Below are 25,536 nucleotides of genomic sequence, written 5' to 3'. Positions count from 1 at the left end.
CGCTGGGCGGCCGGGGAGTCGCAGCTCCACCAAAGACTCGCAAATTCAGGCAAGCTAAACGACTCCTTTTATCTTCACAGAGGTCGATTGCAACATCTTCGGTACGCCCCTCTTCGGCTTCTTCCGAGGGGCTTCTTGCTTGGGGCAATTTCGATAAGATATCATCACAGAATCAGCTTATACAATCTATTCTTTTCAGGGTTGATTGGTACAATGGCACACATTAGCACGACATTAACGGTTTAACATTCGCTCAAGGTAACACATTCTGATGACATTGTGGTTAAGCCTTTCTTGTCAAACAGGGTGTTCCCATGTTTGGTGTTGCCAGATAACATTGTGGACGTGTATCTTCTGGTTAAATAGGAAGTTCTCAAGACTGCTACAATGGGTTCGTTCCTCTTGCTTAACCTGTTTGATCAGCAAATTACCCTTAGTTATTTATTACAATCCCCCCTTTTTTTTTATTTATAAGTGATTTGCTGATCAAACCTAGACAATACCTCACAAGCGGCATCTAATTCAGGATTTTCGTTTGGTATAATTTTCATTTCCAGTTCCGATTGCTTCATCAGCATTAGCTGCACTTTTTCTAACCTGCCTTTAAAAAAGGTTACAAGTTTATTAATGACACAGGGTCCAAAAGTCAGAGCCAATAGTAACATTATGAGGGGTCCCGCCAAAGTAGAAATTAAGGTAGTCAGCCATGGTGACGGATTAAACCAAGATTCATACCAGGAGGACTGAGCCTCTTGTTCCCGTTTTCTTTTCTCTAATCCTTCTCTCAGCTTAGCTAAGGAATCTCTTACTACCCCTGTATGGTCAGCATAAAAGCAACATTCTTCACCTAGGGCAGCGCATAATCCTCCGTTTTGCATGAACAAAAGGTCCAATCCTCTTCGATTCGGTAAAACTACTTCTGACAATGAGGTCAATGATTTCTCTAAATAGGAAACAGATTTTTCTATTCGGGCCAAATCTTCGTCTACTGCAGCTCTTAGAGATGTTAGACTCTGTTGTTGTTGTACCAAGGAGGTTATGCCAGTGGCGGTCCCGGCGACCCCTAAACCAAGTAGAGTAGCTATAGTAATTGCAGATATTGGCTCTCTTTTGTTGATTTTATGTCCTGAATTGCTCCAATGTAAATACATAGTTTCTTCCCCATGTAAGAGGATTCTAGGTACCACAGTAACTTGTACACAAAATTCTGAGGCATTTTTCTTGAGAACAGCAGTGGACAAACAAGGTGTTAATCCGGTTATGGAACAAACCCACCATGCCCCAGGACTAGGCAGAATCCATTTAATATCAGATGTAAAGTTTTGAGTTTGGTTAGTACATAGAGCTCTTTCCCCATTCGTCACCTTTCCTATACACCAACCGCTCCCTCTGACCTGTTGGAGAGTAATCCCTGCTTTCCGTTCTTTCCAATTACATCTGGAGGGATTCTCCTCGGCAGAGGTATTAAAGGGAGATGGCACAGCTATCCCTTCATAAAAAGGGGGTTTTACATCATAACATAACCAACAGGAAGTGGTAAAATTTGGATTTGTTGCATTTAGAGCTTGATAGGCTGCCTTCATTACAGCCCATAAGGGTTCATCATCTTTGGGTATTTTCTCCACTTTATTTGTAGAGGTTAGGTATGTCCCTGGGGTGACTGAGGCTGTGGAGTTTCCTCCCTTTGGCTTTGTGATGACTCGATTGGGCCCTACTGCTTGTGGTATTTTAACTTCCCGTTTTTGAATGAATATTAGTCCTCCTCTATCAGTTCCAGATTCCCAATATCGCATTCCCCAGGTTCGTCCAAATAACCATCCATGGTCATTAGGCTGCAGGATTTCTAATATAAAATGCTTACAGTTGCCAAGATGGGAGCCCTCTATGTGTCCATCCCAGCTAGAAGCTGGCGGGTTGCATCCTCTGGGCCCCCATATTATATTTAAAAATCTATCTTTACTGGCTACATCCCAGTTTGAAGCTATGGTTTCACATCCCCAATATGCACAGTAATAGTGATTAGGGAAATTGCAATAGCTTTTCCCTGGATTCGAACTGGGGCAGAGATAAAAAGGTTTTATTGCTCTTTCTTGTCGACCGGGTGGGTCTAGTTCATAAAAGACTAATTCTTCCAATTTAACTTGGAATTCTGGGGGTCCGGCTGTCACATTATACCGAACTTCTATTGAATCTTCCCATCGACCTAAGGTCCAATTGAAGGGTTGATGTTCATTTTCTAAAGTCGTGGTAATTAATACCATTAATAGGATACCAGCTTTCATTTCCCCCACTGTTCAGTACCACTCTGCCTTCCTCGTCTACTCTTTTGCGGAGAGCAACGGGATATTAATATCTTCTCGGCAGCAGCAGGTAGTCTTCAGGGGGATTTTGCTGTTATCCTGTCAATAATTTCCGAGGTCTAAAGAGTTAGTTACCTCTCAAATATATTTCCACCTGTTTGGTTGTTGTGCCCGTTTCCAGGCAAATCTTATAACACACTGTCTTAAAACTCTATACCAGTCTGTTTCATATATTTCCCAACGCTCGGGTATTGACAATTCCCACCCACAAAATAATTTACGAATCTCTGCTTGAGCCCGTTGTTCCCTGGTATGTGTCAAATTATTGCGACATTTCATACAATAAGGTTGTCTCTTAAATGAAACACAGGACCATTCTTTATCGCATTTTAAACATCGGCAAACAACCCAACATAAATGTCCGGAAGTGGGGTGCTTCACGCAGGGTATTCTACGGAGATCTCCTATACTGGGCGATTCAGGTATTTCTGTCTCTGTTTCACAGCAAAAAGGAAAAACCTGAGGAGTTCCTGTCAGTTTGTATAATCCAGCCCCCCCCCGTTTGGTCAGGTATTCTCTCCTCACTCCAAGGTGCAAAATATACTTTTCGTAGGGTATTTCCAGGTGGTATTTGGAACCATTGATGTAAACTATTTCTTGCTTCCCTTCTGGAGTGGTTCATTTACCGGTCTCGTTTTTCCTTATCTTCATTCGGAGGTCTCCTGGTTCTGACGTTACGGTCCACCTTTCTGGGAAGATAGGTCCCTTAATTCTGCTGGCATGAGTCCATCCTTTTTCTGCTGTCCGTACAGCTGTATCTGTGGTAAGTAAAACAACAAAGGGTCCTTCCCAACGGGGTGTTAGGGAGGTTTCTTTCCAGGTTTTGATTAATACCTGGTCTCCAGGCTGGATTTGGTGTATGGAAATGTCCAAGGGAGGTCTTTGTACTACCAAACCCTTCTTTCTTAGTTCCTGTCTCCTTCTTGTAAGTTCTAAAATATATTCTGTTAAAATTTTATCCTCGACCTTTGGGTGCTCTACTAATAATCCAAAGTCATAAGGCATCCCATACAACATTTCAAAGGGGGATATACCAGTATCTGTCCTAGGTTGAGTTCTAATGTAAAGCAAGGCCAGTGGTAGACATTTAGTCCAATTCATTTTTGTCTCCACCATAAATTTGGTTAGGTGTTTCTTTATTTCCCCATTCATTCTTTCTACTTTCCCGGAACTTTGTGGGTGCCAGGGAGTATGGTATTCCCATTTTGTACCGAACAATTCAGTTGTTTCTTTAATTATTTTGGATGTAAAATGTGGGCCTCGGTCTGAGTCAATTACCGCAATAGTTCCATACCTCGGAATAATTTCTTCCAAGAGGATTTTAATAACTGTCTTTGCAGTAGCCCTTATCACCGGGAAGGCTTCTACAAAGTGCGTAAGGTGATCAACCAAGACTAATAAATACTGATATCTCCCAACCTTCGGTAATTCAGTAAAATCCACTTGTATTTTCTCAAAGGGCCTTTTAGCCAGTTCACGACCCCCTTGAACCTTCTCCCTAAGTTGTCGTTTATTCACTTTGTGACAGGTTAAACATCCCTCTAAGATCCTTTTGGCTAATCCGTATATTCCGATGCAGGCATATTTTGTTTCAAACTGATCCACTAAAGCCTGAATTCCCCAATGGGTTTTATGGTGTAATTTATTTAGTATTCCTCTGGCTAATCCCTTTGGAAGAATTTCCCTACCATCTGGTAGCAGCCATTTATCACCATCTCTTTTTGCTCCAATTTGTTTTAGCTTATCCAATTCTTGGAGAGTGAAAGTCTTCTCTATTTTTAGCCTTTCAGGTTCCTCTCCCAAGGTCTGAACCATTAACAGGGCAGCCCGTTTTGCCTCTGCATCGGCTAGATTGTTTCCTCTTACTGTATGGGTTAGTCCCTTCTGATGTCCTTTTACATGGACTATGGCTACCTTTAGTGGACCTCTTAAGGCCTTTAAAATTTCTTGGATTAGTTTTTCATGGACTAATCCCTTTCCCTGGGTGTTAATTAAGCCCCTCTCTTCCCAAATTTTTCCAAAGGTATGCACCACCCCAAAGGCATACTTTGAATCTGTATAAATGGTTCCAATTTTATTTTCTAAAAGTTTTAATGCTCTCATCATAGCATATAACTCACATGCTTGTGCGGACCAAGCTTTATTTAATGGTCCTGACTCTTTTATCTGAAAGGTATACCCGTCCACAATAGCATATCCCGATTTCCGTTGTCCTTCAACCACTCGTGAGGAACCATCCACAAATAATTTCTCCCCTTCGCCTAATTCATCTTCCTCTAAATCCTCCCTTATCTTAGTTTGCAAATTTATTAGTTGGAGACAGTCATGTGTCAAATCTTCCCTAGGTTCCCCATATAAAAATTGAGCAGGATTCTGAACAGAGGTGGTTTCCATTTCTAACTTAGGGGAGTTAATCAAAATTCCCTCATATTTTAGTAATCGACTGTCTGTAAGCCACTTATCAGCTCGTTGTTGCAATACTCCTCGAATGTTATGGGGGGTGTATACCTTTAGTTCACCTCCTAAGGTGACCTTTCCAACTTCTTCTACCAATAATGCAGTGGCCACTATTGCTTGTAAACAAGTGGGCCACCCGCGGCTTACAGGATCTAGTATTTTAGAATAATATCCTACAGGCTTTCTCTGCCCTGCCCACCCTTGGGTCAGAACCCCATAAGCTGTCTCGTTATCCACATTGATAAAAAGTTGAAAGGGTTTACGGATATCGGGTAAACTGAGGACAGGTGCTTCCACCAGGTTTCTTTTCACGTTCTCCCAGCGCTTCTCATCTTCAGGGGTCCATTTTACTAACCCATTTTTAGTTAGTTTTTCGTACAAGAATTTTACTTTACTGCTGTAATTTTCTATCCACTGTCGACAATACCCTAACAATCCCAACAGCTGTCTTATCTGTCTTTTATTAGTGGGCGCTGTTAGGGATAAAATTCCTTTCACTCTTTCGGGATCTAATTTCTTGTGTCCCTTTGTGAGCCAATGTCCCAAATATTTTACCTCTTCTTCAGTGAACTGCAATTTGGACTTAGAAACCTTTAACCCCTTGAGGCCCAAAAAGTTTAATAATTTGATGCTCTCATTTCTGACTTCTTCTTGAGTTTTTCCTGCAACCAGTAAATCGTCTACGTATTGAATCAGGATTAATCCCTGACTTAATTCGTAGGATTCCAATAATTGTTCCAGAGCTTGTCCAAACAAATTTGGGGATTCTGTGAATCCCTGGGGCAAAACAGTCCACCGTAATTGTTGTTTTCTGTGGGTTCTGGGGTCCTCCCACTCGAAAGCAAAATAGTCTCTACATTCTTCTTCTAAGGGACAGGCCCAAAAAGCATCTTTTAAATCTATAACACTATACCATTTATATTCTGGACTTAACCGATTAAGTATAGTGTGTGGGTTAGCCACCACAGGGAACCGGGTAATGGTTCGTTCGTTTATGGCTCTCAGATCTTGTACTAAGCGATAGGACCCATCCGGCTTCTTTACGGGCAATATGGGAGTGTTGTGAGGAGACATACAAGGTTCTAAAAGTCCTTGGACCAAAAGTCTCTCAATTACTGGCTGCAACCCTTCTCTCCCTTCTCTGGAGATGGGATACTGTTTTATCCTAGTTGGCTGGTCTGGGTCTTTTATAGAGACTGTGATCGGTTTGATATTTAATTTTCCCACCGATCCAGGGCTATACCAAGTTTCTGGATTAATCTTGGCTTCATCTTCAGCGGTTAATAAGCATAACTTTACTTTTAACATCTCTTGGTCTACTTCCAAATTAATTCCTAATTCCACCATCAGGTCTCGTCCCAAAAGGTTATATTCAGCTTCTGGGACCAATAAAAATGTTCCCACCCCATCTTTATTTGGGGCTTCTATTGCTACATTCCTTATCAGGGGCACCTTGAAAGGTTCCCCCTTTGCACCAATTACTTGGAGTTTATCCTTTGATTCAACACATCCAGATGGTAACTTTTGGACGGTTGATCTTTCGGCACCCGAGTCCACGAGGAACTCGAACACTTCATGCTGAGGACCCAATTTCAATTTTATCAAGGGCTCGGTAACCTTAGGGGTCCCCAGCAAATAGAGCCCCTGACCCCCCTAATCTTCCTTATAAATCTCCTCATCCTGCATTCTTTTCCGACAATTTCTCTGCAGATGTCCCTTCCTGCGACAATAAAAACATTCTATGTCCTGCGAACCAAATCTCCTTCTTCTCGGTTCTAATGGGCCCTTCCAGGGACTTTCTCTTCTCTTTCCCTGATTTTGCCCTTCCCTTACAGCAGCCATCAGGATTCTGGCTTGTTTCTTCTGACTTTCTTCTTCCCTTCTCACATACACCTTCTGAGCTTCTCGTAGTAACTCATCTAACCCCCTCTCCTGCCAGTCTTCTACTTTCTCTAACTTTCTTCTTATATCTGTCCAAGATTTAGCTACAAATTGAGTTTTCAGCAGGGCTTGACCCACTTGGCTATCGGGGTCTAACCCAGAATATAGCTGTAAACTCTTTCTCAATCTTTCCAGCCATTCGGTGGGGGTTTCATCTTTCTTCTGTTGTTCATTAAAGGCCTTATTGATATTTTGCCCTCTAGGTACAGAATCCCTAATCCCCTGAATTATCATATCACGGAGATCAACCATGTTATTTCTATGTGCGGGGTCTTGATTGTCCCAATTGGGCCTCTGTAAGGGCCATTTTACATCCCCGGCGGGACCATGCTGATGCCTCTGATCCCAGTGTCTCATGCCTGCCATTCTGATCATTCCTCGTTCTTCGTTTGTGAACAAGATCTTTAAAATAGACTCCATCTCGTCCCAAGTATAAATGTTAGGCCCGAGGAATTGATCAAAACGTTCTGCTACCCCTAATGGGTCCTCTAACAAGTGTCCCATTTCTTTCTTAAATTCCCTCACATCCCCGGAGCTGAGGGGTACAGATACAAATCCAACTCCGGGTTGTGGTCCCCCCATAGCAGTCTCCCTTAAGGGATACAATAAATTTTCCTCCCTTCTTTCTCTGATTTGACTTCTAGTTATTCTTCGATTAGAAGGAGGAGTCTCTTCCTCAGGTTCTGTAGGTGCTGTTGGAGGGAGATCTTGCTCAGGACCTTGTGGTGGCGGAGGAGGGGGGACATAGGGTGGGGGGGACACTGGAGGTTCGTCTATGTCCCACCTTTTCTTTTTATCATTTTTCTTTTCCTTTAATGGAAACAAATTAGCGGCCTGAGCCGTGCTCAGGATCCATAAAAAGGCATATTCACTCTCCTCCTTACTAAACAGTCGTTTGTTGTTAACGTATATGTTTAATTGTTGGCATATCCAATCCTCTAAGGATCCATGAATTGGCCAATATAAATCTTTTCTTATCTGTTTTCCTCCCCATATTTCCATACAATAATAGACCAATTTCTCCTTGGATTTCCCTTTTAGGGAAGGGGAACTATCCCAATATCGAATCATTAGGCCAAATGGGCTATCTTGGGGTATATCAGGGAGCCCACCCCCACCCCGTATCTTCTGTATGGAACCAGAAGCCTTACTTTTCTTCTGTCCCATCTTCCGGGAGTGCCTTCTTTCACTCAAGTTTCACTCGCTTCCCTCCGTTCGTGGCCCACGCCCTCGCGGACAATGGGAACCGCACTATTAGGAGGTCCACACTCACTTCGCCCGGTGGGCTACTAAGCCCAGTGGACGTCTCAGTCACTTGCACCCCAGGTACCCAATCCCCGACCGAACGGAACCGCAATATACTTATTCACTCCCGAGTCTTCGTCCGGCTCTTTGTGCACAAAAATTACGGGGAACTGCAGTTTTCCTTTCTCTTTCTTTTTGCTTTCCTATCTCAGTTCGGAAAATCCAGGTGAGCTAAGTCGGAATCTCCTCCAGGACCATCCGAAGATGGGGGCGCCCTCCCAGAGTTGAATTCTGAGTTGGCTGTCTGGATCCGAGTCACGGCACCAAATTTGTTATAGTTGAATTTTAAGACAAATCGAGTCCGAAATAGATTTATTAAATATTTATTAAGGTAGGAAAGCAAAAGCAGTGCTGGGCGGCCGGGGAGTCGCAGCTCCACCAAAGACTCGCAAATTCAGGCAAGCTAAACGACTCCTTTTATCTTCACAGAGGTTGATTGCAACATCTTCGGTACGCCCCTCTTCGGCTTCTTCCGAGGGGCTTCTTGCTTGGGGCAATTTCGATAAGATATCATCACAGAATCAGCTTATACAATCTATTCTTTTCAGGGTTGATTGGTACAATGGCACACATTAGCACGACATTAACGGTTTAACATTCGCTCAAGGTAACACATTCTGATGACATTGTGGTTAAGCCTTTCTTGTCAAACAGGGTGTTCCCATGTTTGGTGTTGCCAGATAACATTGTGGACGTGTATCTTCTGGTTAAATAGGAAGTTCTCAAGACTGCTACAATGGGTTCGTTCCTCTTGCTTAACCTGTTTGATCAGCAAATTACCCTTAGATATTTATTACACTATTCTAATTATTTCTAGGAACTCATTATCATAAGTCTCCTCCCCTTGCCGCATGCGTACTGTCGCCTGGTGGTCGTGGGCCAGGGTCTTCTGGAGGAAGGCTCGCAGTCTTCTTCACCGTGTACTTTTACCTTTGTCCTGGAATGCTGGGCTGGCTGGACCCCAAACCGCAAAACTGGTCCTGACCAGATGGACACTTTACCCAGACAATTGGGTTCCTCCTTAGCATGCAGGCTGTTCCTGCTATCTTATACACAAGGCCATTTCTTTATCTTGGAATGCTGGGCTCCTGGGCTCCGAGCTCTGTTCTTTGCCAGGCTGTACTAAATCCACACTAACAACCTTTAACCATTCATTCTCTGAATCATGTGCGAATAACACTGGGTTGTTGACTTCCTTTAGGAAAGCACCTTCTATACGCTGAACAATTCCTGTAACATATAAAGAATCAGTTATGATATTGAGATTTACATCAGAAAAAAGCTGAAAAGCACGCGCAACAGCTGCAAGCTCAACAACTTGGGGTGATCCATTGACACATTTTATATTTTGGTTCCAGAGATTGTCGGTGGATCGCCAAAGGACTACCGCCCTGTGTGTTTTAACTGCATTAGAAAGTGGGGTATGAGAAAGTAAGGTTCGATTAGTCAGGGGTAATTCTTCTAAGGAATTTAACAGACAATGTTTAGATAAATAGACCAAAATTTGACCAGTGTAGTCTGCAGGTGCAGTCTGCACACTGAGAGATTCTGCTAACATCCAGTCCAAGTCTTTTTTGTTCGTGGGAATATAAATGAATTCTGGATCACTAGCTTTTAGAGTCTGAAGTTGGTGATGACCTTTCTGAATCAAGTTGGCAAACATTTCTAATCGTGAAGTTACAGTCTTTGTAAGTGCATGAGGCAAAAAGAGCCACTCTAATATCACAAGTGGGTCCTTTTTTTGTTGAATCCCATTGGCTTAGAAGGGTATATGGCTGAAAGGTATTTTGAATGATGACTAAGTACACTGGAAGTGTTAAACAAAGACGTGACTTTTGTCTGTAAAGTCTCTATTACTTGCTGTAGACATTGTAGTCCAGTAGGTGTCAGCTGTCTTTTAGAGTTCAAGTCAGGGTCACTCTTTAATAATTGAAACAGGGGGTGTAGATCTTGTATAGTGATACCTAGAAAAGGTCTGAGCCAGTTGATGGTTCCTAACAATTTTTGCAGATCATTCAGAGTCTTTATTTGTAATGCCAGCTTCAGTGCTTGTGGCTGGATGGTGTGAGTTGTAATTTTCCATCCTAGATATTTCCAGGGTGGTTCACGTTGGACCTTTTCCTCGGCTATCTGCAAGCCTGCTCCTTGGACAGCAAGGCGGACTTGGCAGATGACTGTCTGCAGGTCTTTGTCTTTTTCGGCAGCTAAAAGCATGTCATCCATGTAATGATAAATTATAACATGAGGGTTTGCATTTCGGACAGGTTGCAAAGCATTTGCTACAGTTAGTTGGGAGATAGTTGGGCTATTTAGCATACCTTGTGGCAACACAGTCCAATGATACCATCGTGTGGGCTGTTGCTGATTGATAGATGGTACAGAGAACGCAAACCGGGGTGCATCCCTTGGGTGTAGAGGAATAGCAAAAAAACAGTCCTTGAGATCAATTATAGCTATTGGCCAATTTTGAGGCAGCATAGAAGGTGAAGGAAGACCAGGCTGCAGCGCACCCATAGGCTCAATGACTGTATTTATAGCTCAAAGGTCTTGTAACAATCGCCACTTGCCAGTTTTCTTTGGTATTACAAATACAGGAGTGTTCCACGGGCTGGTGGTGGGTACAATGTGGCCGGCGGCCAGTTGTCCTTGTACTAAGTCATGCAAATGCAGCAGTTTGTCCTTTTTCAGGGGCCACTGATCTATCCAAGCAGGGTTTTCTGATTTCCATGTCAATGAAAGGGCCTGCTGCTTGTCAATAGCCCCTATTAAAAATTTGTTTTCCGGAGGATTCCCCACTGGCTTAACAAGTCTCGGCCCCATAACGTACAGGGCATGGGGAGGACATAAGGAGCTGTTTGTGCAATCCGACCGTCAGGTCCCTTGAAAGTTAATATCTTTGCACTTTGTTTGGGTGTCTGAGGACCTCCTACCCCCACAATAGCAGAAGTGGGATCTCTCAGTAGCCATTCGGGAGGCCAGTCGGAAACATTAATGATAGTGACATCTGCTCCTGTGTCCACCAGACCAGAAAAGTGCTGATCGTGGACTTGGCAATGTAACAAAGGCTGTTCTTTGGATACTTGTTTAGACCATAAAACTACAGGCTTTCCAGTGCTCCCAAATCCTCCTTTACAGTTCCCTTCCCCAGGGTTAGTCACGGAGAGGAAAGGTACTAATTGTGCAATTCGTTGCCCTTTTGGAACAAAACAAGGTGGAGACGGTGTCCAAGCCATAATTTTGATTTCTCCTGTAAAATCAGCATCAATGACTCCAGGCAAAACAAAAAGTCCCATTTGTGTGGTCGAGGAATGCCCTAACAAAAGAGCACTCCTGCCATTTCCAAGAGGTCCCATCACCCCAGTGGGGATGAGAACAACTGCTGTGGTATCTAGAGTTACTGACTGGGCTGTGGCCAGGTCCACTCCTGCACTTCCAGCTGTGGCTGGTCGGAGGGTGCTGGCCAAGCGTTGTTATGTGGTCTTAGGACCGTATTTGTTGTTATCACACGCGGTCTCGCGCTCCTCCCCCCATTTCCCGAACCCCCTAGGGTTCGACCATCAGTATGGAATTTGGATCTGCATTCACAGTGCAGCCCCCTGCCGCAGCGAGGGCACGGTCGGTTTGGCATGGATCGATTTTCTCGACCGCCTCGCTTAACTGTTTTACAATATTTTTTAAGATGCCCAGGCTTTCCGCAATTCTAGCAGTCTGCCTTTTGAGCAGCCCCCACAGTGAGGTGTGTTGATAATGCATCAGCTAAGAGACTCATGTTATGAGTTTCTGTGCCAATATCTTGGCACACTTTTATCATATCAGTGATAGAAGGATTAGCATTCTTAATTGTTTGCAATACTTTACGACAGTCAGCATTAGCATTTTCGAACGCTAATTGTTTCATAAGAATATCACGAGCTGCTCGGTTATCTACTTGTCTCTCTACTGCATTTTGGAGCCGATCAAGGAATTTTATATAGGGTTCTCCAGGCGCTTGTGTGATAGCAGAAAAGGAAGCTTCTGGAGCGGCTATATCAGGTACCCATCTTATCGCGCGCAGTACAGTTTCTTTTACTTGCTCAAAACACCGTCTGTCCATTTGGGTTTGCACATCGGGAGTAGCCCGAGGCCCCTCACCAACGAGCTCATTCACACCAATATGATTTAAATTGCCAGTTAAGTTATCCAATGCTTTAGCAGTCGCGAGATCACGGTACTCGGTCATGAATACAGCATATTGCACAGCCGACAAAATCATACGCAACAACAGTTTCCAATCATGAGGAGTCATAACATATCCATCCCCAACAGCTGTTAGTAAGTTCATGGTGTATGCTGACTGGAGACCATAATCTTTTACTGATTTTCTCAGCTCTTTAACATGATCATAACTCAAAGCCTCCCACGCTCCGGGTCGGTTTCCACGATAAATAACAGGGAATGCCTGCAAAATGTCTGCGTCGCCTTTAACTAAGGCTTCTTTTCGACATTTGTCCCACACATTACGACAATCACTCGAGGGGGTTAGGTAGTTCCCCACTACCTCTTTCAATTTATCATCACAAAGAAATAGATTAGGTTCTTGGTCTGGGTCAGTCGGCCCAGGATCGAAGGAGTCTCCTTCTGAGAGACTCTCTTCTGCAACATAGCTATTGTCCGCGGGTAGCAGCGGCGGGGTGGAAGGATGCATTGGGCTCTCCTCAGAGTTTTTTTGTGTCCCTTTGCGGAGCTCTACTGACGTGCGGAAAGCAGACTCCACAACCTGTGAGGTTGCAAAGTAGGTATGTTTATTCGGCACCGGGCAGCACGGGGGGTCGCCCCACCACAATCGTGCGCACCCACCGCGGCAGTTAGCTTAGGATTTATACAATCAAACTTTACATATTCAAGGGGTGCCTATACATATCCATAACCTTTCCCCGAAAAGGCGGTCTTTATTACAATGAGTTCCGAGAAATCATTTCCATAGTCTCCGCCTTTAACTCCTCCCAGCTGCACATGCGCAGTGCCTCCTGGTGGTCATGGGCCGGGGTCTCGGGGATGAAGGCCGTATGTCTTCCTCGCTGTGTACCTCTTGCCTTTAATGTTAATGTGTTGCTCCAGGCCACGGGACTGGTTTCAGCCAGATGATCGCTCTCTCAAGATAACTGGGTTCCTTCTTTGAATATGTCCCAGTTTGAAGTAAAACTGAACCAATTTTCTGTTCTGTAACTTTACATTCTAGCTAGGCCTCCTCTAACTCTCTGAAATTAACGGCATATTGTGGAGAAAACTGCTCGTTCTCAGAATGATAAGACCAATGTCAACAGAAAAAGCGTAGAGGGGTCCCACCTGTGGGGAGGAGTGGACAGGACAGGTGACCCAAACCTGACCAACTGGGGTATTCCATCCCATCTGCCCCATGCTCAGTATAAAGGCTGAGGGATCAAAGGGTCAGCCCCCTTCCTGCGATGGCCAACGTCCAGAGAGGACTCTGTCTGTTCATCTGCCTTTGATCCCGATCCGTGTGTTCCTGACTCCAGAGCTGGAATCCAGTTCCCATCCATCGCTGAGTCCAGTCTGGGACTTCCCTAGTGCCTGCCGGTGACGTGACTGTCATCCTGGGAGCTTGATATGGTTTTGTATATATTGTATCCATTTCATTATTTTCTTCTTTATTTTTATTTTAATATTAATTCTTCATCAAAGTAGTTTAGTTCATTCTAAACTTCTGAATCTCCTTATCTCTTTCTCCTCCTCCTCTTTTTTTTGGGGGGGAGAAGGGGGGGGAAGGGCCATCTGTCCGTCTGGTTTCGGTAAATTCAGCCCAAACCAGGACAGAATACCAATTGTTCCCTTATCTCCCAGCGAGGCCGATGTGACCACTTTATTGTTTCAACGCATCCTTTCTTTGCCTAAACACCTTACACAATGGCTTAAGGCTATAGATATACAGCTTAAGCCAAGCAATGGCTCTACTAACCCTTGAGTGTTAGTTCCCCTTATCGCTACTAGGGCTTCAGATATCTGCCGCCAAACTGGTAAATGCTTAGCTGCAACCTTATCTGTCCCTGCAGCAGCATCCCAAAGCTTTGTGCCAATTTGGTCCCACATGTCTTTGTCAAAGGTGCCGATCTTAGGAAAGTCCGGGACATTTTCTCATACCCAGTCTAAGAGGGTTACCAAACACAGGGTAGGTACAGATCAATTCTGAGTTTTTAAAATATAGTGTAGTACTTCGAGATTCATTTGCTGCTCTTTCGGCAGTGTGTGTCCCTGGTTCGATCGGGTACGCTACTGGTACGGACGTCTTTAGTCTCTTGATTCATGCCCCACGTTGGGCGCCATTTGTAGCATATGAAGGCACGGACCCCTGTCGGAGGTGCAACCAGAATCGTTTATTACAACAAACACGCAGCTTATATAGTACTAAGTATCTTCTTTCCCAGACAACACGCCCCTGCAACCCCCAACTGCCAGACAGGTGGAATTCCCCTCAATCAGTAGGGTTGTTAGGCGGTGTTTGTGGGTCGTCCCCTGCCAGTGTTCCTGCTTCTTCTATTCCTTCCTCTGGTCTTGCTTCTTCCACAATCCTGTTCGCCCACAGTGGCCCTCCGCTGGACCCGTTCCAACAGGTCCATGTCCTTCCTGTGTTGAGGACTCCAGAGCTGGACACAGTATTCCAGGTTGGGTCTCACGAGCGCAGAGTAGAGGGGTAGAATCACCTGCCATGACCTGCTGGCCACACTTGATGCAGCCCAGGATGCGGTTGGCTTTCTGGGCTGCCAGCACACACTGCCAGCTCATGTTGAGCTTCTCATCCACGAGCACTCCCAAGTCCTTCTCCTCAGGGCTGCTCTCCAGCCATTCTCCACCCAACCTGTATTTGTACCTGGGATTGCCACGTCCCAGGTGCAGGACCTTGCACTTGGCTTGGTTGAACTTCATGCAATTTGCACGAGCCCATCTCTCAAGCCTGTTCAGGTCCCTCTGGATGGCATCCCTTCCCTCCAGCGTGTCGACCACGGCACCGAGCTTGGTGTCATCGGCAAACTTGCTGAGGGTGCACTCTATCCCACTGTCCATGTCTCCAACAAAGATGTTAAATAGCACTGGTCCCAGTACCGACCCCTGAGGAGTACCACTCGTCACTGGCTTCCACTTGGACATTGAGCCGTTGACTGCAACCCTTTGAGTGCGGCCATTCAGCCAGTTCCTTATCCACCAAATGGTCCATCCATCAAATCCATACCTTTCCAATTTTGAGACCAGGATGTTGTGTGGGACAGTGTCAAATGCTTTGCATAAGTCCAGGTAGATGATGTCTGTTGCTCTCCCCTTATCTACCAATGCCGTGGCAATATCGTAAAAGGTCAACAAATTTGTCAGGCATGATTTGCCCTTGGTGAAGCCATGTTGGCTGTCTCCAATCACCTCATTATTTTCCATGTGCTTCAGCAGAGATTCCAGGAGGATCTTCTCCATGATCTTGCCAGCCACAGAGGTGAGACTGACTGGCCTTGTAGTTCCCTGGGTCTTCCTTATTTACCTTTTTGAAAATGGGGGTTATGTTTCCCTTTTTCCAGTCAGTGGGAACTTCACCGGACTGCCACGACTTTTCAGATATAATGGAAAGTGTCTTAGCACCTTCATCCGCCATTTCCCTCAGGACCCGTGGATGGATTTCGTCAGGTCCCATGGACTTATGCATCTTTAGGTTCCTTAGAAGGTCTTGAACCTGGTCTTCTCCTATAGTGGGTGGTTCTACATTCTCATAGCCCCTGTTTTTGCCTTCTGCAACTTGGGCAGTGTGGTTAGAGCCCTTGCCAGTGAAGACCAAGGCAAAAAAGTCATGCAGTACCTCAGCCTTTACGATATCTTGGGTGACTAGGTCTCCTTTTTCCTTCCGGAGAGGGCCCAGAACTTCCCTAGTCTTGCCTTTATCCCTGACATATCTATAGAAGTTTTTCTTGTTATCCTTGATGTCCCTGGCTAGATTTAATTCTATCTGGGCTTTCGCTTGCCTAATCTGGTTCCTGGCCACTCAGACAGTTTCTCTGTATTCCTCCCAGTCTACCCGTCCTTGCTTCCACCCTCTATAGGCCTCCTTTTTGGTTTTGAGCTTATCCAGGAGCTCCTTGTTCACCCACGCAGGCCTCCTGCCTTCTTTGCTTGACTACTTCTTTTTTGCCTGACGACTTCTTTCTTGGGATACACAGCTCCTGAGCTTGGAGGTGATCGTTGAATACTAACCAGCTTCCTTGGGCCCCTCTCCCCTCCAGTACTTTTTCCCATGGTACCCTGCCAATCAGGTCCCTCAAGAGGCCAAAGTCTGCTCTCCTGAAGTCCAGGGTAGTGAGTTTGCTGCATATCCTCCTCACTGCCCTAAGGATCTTGAATGCTACCATCTTGTGATCACTGCAGCCAAGGCTACTCTTGAGCTTGACTTTCCCCACCAGCCCCTCCTTGGTGGTAAGGGCGAGGTTCAGTATGGCTCCTTTCCTCATTGGCTTCTCTACCATTTGAAGAAGAAAGTTGTCATCAACACATTCCAAGAACTTCCTGGATTTCTTGTGCCCTGCTGTGTTGTCCCTCCAACAGATATTGGGGTGGTTGAAGTCTCCCATGAGGACCAGGGTCTGCCAACACGATGCTGCTCCTATCTGTCTATAGAGGGCCTCATCCGCTCTGTCGTCCTGGTCAGGTGGTCTGTAGCAGACCCCCACTGTAACATCACCTGCCCCTGTGTTCCCTTTAATCTTGACCCATAAGCTCTCTGTTGGCTCTTCATCCATCCCCAGGTGGAGCTCCATGCACTCCAGCTGGTCATTGACATAGAGGGCAACACCCCCTCCTCATCTCCCCAGCCTGTCCTTCCTGAAGAGTCTGTATCCTTCCATTCCAACACTCCAGTCATAGGAGCCATCCCACCATGTCTCTGTGATGCCAATAAGATCATAGCCCTGGAGGCGTGTGCATGTCTCTAACTCCTCTTACTTGTTTCCCATGCTAGGTGCATTTGTGTCTGTGCTCTTCAGCTGTGCGCCTGATGGAGCTGACTTATTGGCTGGAGTGGCTGCAATTCCTTTGTTCTGCTCTTCAGATGGCCTTCCTTTTGGGTGTTTTATCTGGGACTCCCCGATTCCTATTGCCTCAGGAGCCCCTGGCTCTTCTCCATAAGACTTCAAGTGTGCTGCACTGTACCCAGCACATCGGAACTACAGGCTGAGGGCTCTCACTAGCACCCCATCCCTCAAACTTTGGTGCGTCATCCCTTGGCTTGTCATGAGCAAGCCTGATAATATCCCCCTCCCCCAACAAGCTTAGTTTAAAGCTTGGTCAATGAGCCCTGCTAGCTCACGAGCTAACACCCTCTTCCCCCTTTCAGAAAGATGAGCCCCATCCAATGCCAGCAAGCCTGGTGCCATATAGGCCATCCCATTATTGAAAAAACTCAAAATTGTGGCGGTGACACCAGCCACGGAACCATGCATTGACAGACTGTACACGTCTGTTTCTTTCAGAGTCTCTACCTATAACCGGGACAACAGAAGAAAAGATTACCTTCACCCTGGATTCCCTTATTAACCTTCCCAAGGCCCTGAAGTCTCTTTTGATTACTCTTGGGCTATGTGTTGCCACCTCATTGCTACCCACATGAAAGAGGAATACTGGGTAGTAGTCCGAGGGCCGAATCAGGCTGGGAAGTTTCCTAGTGATGTCCCTGACCCGGGCTCCAGGGAGGCAGCAGACTTCCCTAAGAAGACGGTCTGCCCGGCATGTTGGGCCCTCTGTTCCCCTCAGAAGGGAGTCACCTACAACTATAACCTGCCTCTTCTTCCTTGTGGAGGTGGTTTTTAAATGGGGGGTAGGCCTTTCTGGTCCTGGCAACTCTTCTGATGTAGTCAAACCATCTTCTGTATCATTCCTGGGCTGTCCTACCTCCTTGAGAGCCTCATACCTATTGGACATACCTATTGTAAATTCAGCCAAAACCACGACAGATTTATTGGCGCCCAACATGGGGCATGAACGGAGCTTGACCAGAGCTCTCATAGATTGCCTGAATAGTTTGAATTGCAGCTTGCTCAGGGAGAACAGACAGCTCACATCATGTCATTCCTACACAATATTTTATATGCTATTTTTAGAGAGCTTTGTATGAAGTTAATTGATGCAGTGGGTTTTAACTGGTTGAATATATTGAATGGTTTATTTGTTTTTTGTGTTTGGATGCGGTGGGTCAAGCATGCTATGTTGGTGTGGATTTACCTTCAGATGTATGATGTGATCAATTGGATTGCTATGATACCTGCATATTTTGGGCATCATGTGATGGATTCTATTGCTAATTACACTTTCGGTTTTAGCTGGGGAAAGTTTATTTTGCCCTTTAATGATTATTCCAAAGTGATACCAATGGAATTAGGGGATGAACCTCCAGGGGAGGTTCAGGCTGGATATTAGGAAAAATTTTTTCACTGAAAGGGTTATCAGACATTGGAATGGGCTGCCCAGGGAGGTGGTTGAGGCACCATCCCTGGAAGTGTTCAAAAGACAGGTTGACGTGGTGCTGGGAGACATGGTTTAGTGATGGTGTTGCATTTTGTTGTTTTGTGGGTGTTTATTTTTGTCAGTTAGGTTGATGGTTGGACAAGATGATCTTGAAGGTCCCTTCCAACCTAGAAGATTCTGTGATTCTGTGAAGAACCTTTGGGCTGTTTGGAGAATTATTGTGTTTATTGTTACTCATTCGATCGTGATAGTGCTGTTGATTTTACTTAATGTACTGCAGGCGGTATTTATTGTTAAATATCTGTGCAGGAGTGACTATTATGTGACATGCGATATTGCTACTCAGACACGGGTGAAATCAAAGATAGCAGAAACTCAGACAACGGCCCCAGCAAAAGCCACGCCGGCTCTGGCTCCGTCCCAAGCCAAAGCCCCGGCTCAAGCCAAGCCAGCGGCACCAGCACTGGTGAAAGTCATGCCGACACCGGTCCCAGTGTCATCGGCTGCCCCCCCACAGCCACTGGCACAAGCCAAAACACCGGCTCCGGCTTTGGCACTGACAAAAGCCACGCCCCTGGCCACACCGACACCAGTCCCAACGGCATCGGTTGCCCCCCCACCGGCTCCGGCACCGGCCAGGCCCGCACCTCCACCGACAACGGTGAAAGGCTACTCAAACGCCAGCAGAACCGGCACAAGTTGCCCCGGTGACCAGGAAGGAGAAAAGAAGGTCAGCTCGTTCCCCTGCCCCTTACAATAAAGACCTGCCCAAGCCAGACAGCATGGGAGAGGATCGTTTTTGCATCCTCTTTCTCTCATCTTTGAAGAGGTGTCCAGTGAAACTAGATATACATAATATATTCATCTAATCTCAAATTTCCTGCTTGACAAATGATTCTTCCCTTCTGTAATACAGCTGAGTGGTTTCTGAGAAGTAGGTAGTCTCATCTGCTTCAGGGCTGCCCAGCATCCACCTGCTAGAGACAGTAGAAGTAATCTTTTTTTTAGTGGAAAAAAAAAGTAGAAGTTATCCTTTTTTTAATTGAAATATTTTTTTAATTGAATTTTCAAATGATTTATTTTCTGTAAAACAAAACATCATTTTGGCTGTTTTGAGTTTTCCATGCAAATATTATTTAATATGTCACAACACAGCTTCACTAATTGTGGCAAAGGACCTTCTTTGCAGAAAAGGGAAAACCTGTCACCCTTGTGAGTATTTAGAGAGGACTTGTTTGACTGACCGATGAACTGAGGAACTGTAATAAAAAAAAATATAAGTATATGAAACTTCTGAAAAACAGATTTTTTTTCCAAGTATTTGTAATAATGTTAGAGCAGATGTGTAAAACAGTGTGACCAGAAACTGATGGGTTTGTTGGGTTTTTTCATTGACTGGCTTCCCCTATTTTTTTAAAAAAAAGAAAATAAATTCATTTTCCTTGGTGTGTGTGATGTTTCTGTCCAGCCTATAGGCTTTGTTTGCCACAGTATCATTGAGTTTGATTTGCTGACAATAGATTGTCTTGTTTCTTTATTTCAAAGAGGTTTAGGCACAGTCTCTTAGCATTGACGTAAAATAACAGCTGAAAAGCCTAATTACATCAAGTGTTCTTGATGCAATAGTCGAGCTTTGTTCACATTTGTGTGATAACACTATCACTAGAACTATTGAGACTGGATAAATCCAGTGATCATCCCATATCAGTTGATGAACTGAAAGTTGGATAAATTGATTTAATAAGATTTTCCGATCTCAGTGTTTCAGTCTTGTTTTGTTAGCTTGGGAAATGCCTTTTCCAGCTGATTTCTGAGTTGTGTAAGCTGTTAAATATTGTCTGTGTTTGCATTTTCCCCATCTGTAGGTCATTTGGATCCAGGCTTCCTTGCAAGTCACAAAACCTCTCCTGCTAATGCACAGATCAATGAAGAAATTAATATCCCCTCTTCTGATAGCGAAGTAGAGATTGTTGGAGTTCAGGAACACGCCAGGTATGAATTCCTTTTTCTTGCGCTAATATTTCTTTCATCTTATCAGAATATCTGTATTGCCAAAATTAATAAAGAAAAAAACCTCCTGACTTCCACTTCTGTAGTTATCCATCCGTGGCTGGTAGCAAATGTTGCACTTGTTTTTTCTAGTCTGCTGGTCACAGTGATATCAGAATGTGTTTTTCTTTAGAGCATTATCAACTTGATAATTATTCAGATTAAGCTTGTGATTTGATGTCAAACATTAACAGGCTAAACACATGTAGTATTAAAATACCAAATATTGAGATACCAAAATTATATACATCAGGAACCATTGTTAGGAATTCCAATTTTAAGGGCATAGTGTGAATATGCAAATACATAAACAAAAATACTTATGTGGGTTCTTTGTTTCCTTTCAAAATATTCACTTACTTTAAGCATTTAATCAGCTTCCAGTTTATTTAATTAATCAGTAGTTGTAAAAATGCTATCAACTTTTCAGTGGCTGATGTCATAAGACAGCCCCTTTAGATTAAAAATCAGATCCTTATGAGTCTTGGTTTTATTTCAAGATATAAGAGAGTTCAAACCCCCAAAGAAGATGAGGGTAAGGTAGCCAGAGGTTTCTCTCGAGCTCAGATAGAAAGCTGTCCAGCTGTGCTTCAGCTGTTATTCTTGATAGGCATTTTTTTGATGTTACTTTTCATCTTTAGTCTATGATCTTTCCGTGGCTTAAGGTATTATAAAGCAGCTGAACAAGACTGGCATTTTCATATAGCGTGGAAGGTTAATTTGCTGGAATAAAACCAAGTTAAAACAGTATACAGACAAGCTCTTTCTAAAACTAGTCTGCTGCCTGGAGGATGCTTGGAGGCAGAAAAGGGGTGTGAGGGACAAGGAACAAGAGCTGTTCCTTGTTGTCCCTTCACTGCATCTTCCTTGAGGAAGAAGGAAAGTGTGCAGGACCCAATTTTCCAGGCTGGGAACTGTACAGATAGTGTGTGCACAGTCCAGTGTGGTTGGATGGGAAAAAAGGAAATGTTAAGGTGCTGAAGGAAGAGAGATTTAGTCTTCACTTTTAGAATAGTGAAAGTCCTTGCATGGCTAACTCTTTTGGAAGATGCTAATTCTTTAGTAAATAGCTCTCCTGGCTGTTTATCCAGCAGACTCAGGGCTTGGAGGATCTTTGTCCTAATGATAAGCAGTGTGGACTTGTCCTCCAGTACTAGTTCGTGTAAATCTGTCTAGCACTATGTACACACAACCCTTCTGCTTGAGGTCCCCTGTTCAAAAGCTTTTGATGCTGCTTGCCTTGATAGTATTTACCATGTACAAGAATGGAAATGTTAAGTAAATACAGAGTTGCTGTTTAAAATAGGTTTTAGTAGATATGGATCAAAATAAATTCAGCCAAGACAGACTCAAAGCACACTTTTGTGCTTTCCTTTGTTCATGTAACCATCTCCCATATCCCAAAGACTAGTTCTTACTGGCTCTGTTGAATGCTCACACATTTCAGTTGTTTGAATCCTATTGAGAATTTTATTTCTCTTGCAGGTCTAGGCTTGCAGTTATGAAGTATTGATGGGCTTCTGACAGGGTTGTCATTTGGAAAAGGTTTAGGTTTTTGATCAGTATTATTTTGCATGCATAGTTAGTATGGTGTTTGGATATCGTTCTTTTGCTCACACTGTTTTTTATCGTGCTGCATATTCCATGTCATTGTTGGACTGGCGTGAGTAAAGAAACCCTAGAGTTTGTCCATCATCTGTAGTTTTCCAGATTGCTAGTGAATTGATGGTGTTGCTCATCACTGGAATATTACTTACATCTACTTAGATGTACTTCTTACATCTACTTACATCAAGTCACGTTTTTCCACTTTGTTTATTTTTTGTCCAATAGATTTTTTAATTTTTTTTTTATCATGCATTTGTATAAAACAGTCTTCCTCTGTTTTTTCCTAGGTTATTCCCCCTCCCCCCTCCTTTTTTGTTTGCCTTTACTTGGTATCTTCCCTTAGCTACAGATTGGAAAGCATGTTCCCTAAGCTAATGTTTGATTGAACATTTTGCTATTGTCTGCTTGTGTGACTTGTTTGAGGATAAACACTTTTATTTTTGCAAGGTATCATTTCTATAAGATAATTTACAGCTTGCTTTTTGTCATCTTCAGGGAGAAAAGTTAGTATTACCTTTGCCTAAGCATTGAGGACTGTTCTATATCAGAACGATGGACCATAGTCCCTGAGACCAAACATCGTATTTAGTTTGCTTTGGTTAAGATCTTTTCTTGTCAGTTATGCTTAAAAATATTTCTTCTTAAAAGAAAGGGTTGTTTTTTATTTAATAAATCCCTTACATTTGTTAGAGTTCCAGTCTCTTATTACTAATTCTTTGTAGATACGTACTTTAAGTATGTATTTTTAAGACTGAAGAAGTAATAAAAAAGTAATTCTGAACATCACATCCAAAACTAAATAGCATATCTGAGAAGGAAATGAGGACATTTATATTTAGAGAAGTTAGAGCTCAGAGAGTGAGATTTTTCATTCTATTTCATTAAACCCTATCTCTAACCAGAGCCAAGAGAGATGAGCATAACCTAAGTAGTTCTGGAGAAAACAAATCGCACTACTTTAAATTAAAAAAAAAATAAATGTAAATGTTAGGGATATTTGACCAGTGCAGAAAACCTGGGTTCCTGAAATACGATACATGTGCCGTCACAAAGAAACAGGAAAAGGTTATTCCAGCAGCCAAACGTCTCCTGCTTATGTATGCAGCCAGGACCACCAGTGGTCACAAGAGCAAAACAACTTTTGGAGCACTAGGTATAAAGTTTTACTATCTTTAAATACATTATTTAGTCTCATTGACTATAATTATCGAAAGCTTAAATCTTTTGCTGAAGTGGGGCTGTACTGTTAGCAATTACTATTTCCCAGCACGTTTGTAATTTTTATTTAAGACAACCAAAGAAAAACCAAGTGTAATGGCTGTAATAATGTAATTACAAACTGTCACTTGTAATTATTGTAATTAAAGTATCATTATGTCCTTATTTTAACATGGTTTTGATTTCATATAGAAAGACAGCTTTTCTCTTTGTCTCATCAAACCTCACTTAAAATTTTTCTGTTTTTAAAAGTCCAGTGGGTAAAACTGCTAGCAGGAAACTATGCTTCTGAATAACGCATGGTACTACACGTGATGGGGCAGACTCCTTCGAGATCCTTGGAATCCATACACATATTTTGTAAGGAATATCACCTTACACCCACTGGCAGAATTCAGTTCTTAAAAATAATTTAATCCCCACCACCATCCCCAAGTTTAAATTTAAGTTTAGTCTCAGCTTTGTTTACTGGGTATTTAAGATGTCATGGACTCCACAAATGGAAAATCCACGAGGACATTTTGGAGAGGGACATGTTAACAAGATGCCTAAGTGATAAACCACTGCAGCTAAGAATCTTGTGCCTGATTTTAATAGTAGCTTTAATCCTTTGTGGTGTTTTTGCCTTGCTACAGGTGTGTGCATCCCAGGGGAGGTGTGATTCAGAGTGTATCTTCCTGGAAGCATGGCTCAGGCTTACAGTACATTAACGCTCAGCAAACGCAATCATGGACAGCTGTGACTCCCCAGCAGAATTGGTCTTCGCCCCCAGAAGTAGTAGACCTCACTTTGGATGAGGATACCAGACGCAAATATCTACTGTAATGCAGTGTCACTGTGTTTCTGTCCCCACCCCTTCTCCCCTTTGTGGCACAGAAGTTCATTGTTAAAGCTTCAGCTTCAGAAGCCCTGTTCCTGGCATTATGAAATTCAAACTCATCAAGTTTTTCATTTCCATAAAAATGTAGTATAATTTTAATATTATTTAAAAATGGGTTTGCCTTCTCAAAGGAGGATTCCTCCCAGAATTAAAAGCCAATAGCTCCAGATTTTTAAAACACATTACAGTTACTAACTTGTGTGTGTTAATCTGAAGTGTGCAGACTTGTGTCCTCCCGCCCTTTCCCACCTCCAACTTCAGACCATTTTTAATTTATCAGTATATTGAGTTTGTTAGTAGAAGTTAGTGTTTTGCTGTGTGAGTATCAGTGATTTTGAGAAATGCTGTGTCCTCACTGATTTCATTGGAACTGGGGGTATTCAACACTTCTGAAAACTGGGCCAAGAGTATTTATACACAAGCTGATTTGGTTATGATACCAGCAGGAGGTACTGTCTTTAATACAAATGGCCCATAACATATGCACTGAACAGCTTTTAATTAAAGGATTTTTATTTTCAATATAATTTATAGTTTACACTCTTTTCAGTGCTGTCTTCTGTCTACTTAACTACTGTGTTTCACTGATCATTTCCCACAGCTTGTTACAGTTTAAAATAGTAATAGTAGTGACTTACTCACAGCTGATTATTGCAAAAGCACAAGAAAAAGTAATAAAAATATCTCTGTTGCGTTATTTTCACTGTGGTCTTTGGCTGGATGTTGTTCTAGCCTTTTTGAAGCTAGCCAGTGTTTTCCAAGCTCACAGAATAGCAGCTGTTAGCTATTTGACCCCTAAAAGGCCCAGCATCCCTCCCTTTTTAAATATAGCTGAATTTTTTTACCTATATCCAAGTCTTGCCTGGAGAAGGAGAGAAAGGAAAAATTTTGCTCCTAGTCCTCATTTCTGCTGTTGCTCATTTGCTTCGTTGACCATCTCAAAAAAAAAAAAGAAGCCCTTGCAAAGCCCCAATCTGGCAAAGCACTTTAGCAGCTGCGTAGCGTTCAGCTCATATGGTTCACTGAAACTTGTGGGGCCATTCAAGTGCTTAAAACTCTGTCCTAAAAGATGTTGCAGGATCAGGGCTTAAGATTGTGATATTTTTATTATTTTTTTTAAACTAGATCTGCACCATTTTCCCGGGTTTAGGTCATATCTCATCCTAGTTTTGCAATTATTTTTAGGGTATGATCCAGGAAACACTTTCTACCAGAATATTTACCAAAATC

At 43.4% G+C, this 25,536-nt stretch overlaps 1 protein-coding gene across 2 annotated transcripts in view; it reads left to right on the top strand.

Moving 5' to 3' along the window:
- The window catches only part of LOC141476661 (protein ARK2N-like), a 71,873-nt gene extending 46,627 nt beyond the window's left edge, over positions 1-25,246 (top strand). The window contains exons 3-4 of one of the 2 annotated variants that reach the window (XM_074165458.1): positions 20,417-20,543; positions 24,062-25,246. In XM_074165458.1, coding sequence (XP_074021559.1) covers positions 20,417-20,543; positions 24,062-24,251 — 317 coding nt within the window. In that variant the 3' untranslated portion in view covers positions 24,252-25,246. The remainder of the gene's footprint in view (positions 1-20,416; positions 20,544-24,061) is intronic. The other variant, XM_074165459.1, reaches the window with a different exon arrangement.
- Positions 25,247-25,536: the final 290 nt, after the last annotated feature.

Source organism: Numenius arquata, chromosome W (genome assembly GCF_964106895.1).
Source record: "Numenius arquata chromosome W, bNumArq3.hap1.1, whole genome shotgun sequence".
In the NCBI taxonomy this organism is placed as follows: domain Eukaryota; kingdom Metazoa; phylum Chordata; class Aves; order Charadriiformes; family Scolopacidae; genus Numenius; species Numenius arquata.
This window is presented reverse-complemented; position numbering and strand designations above follow the sequence as displayed.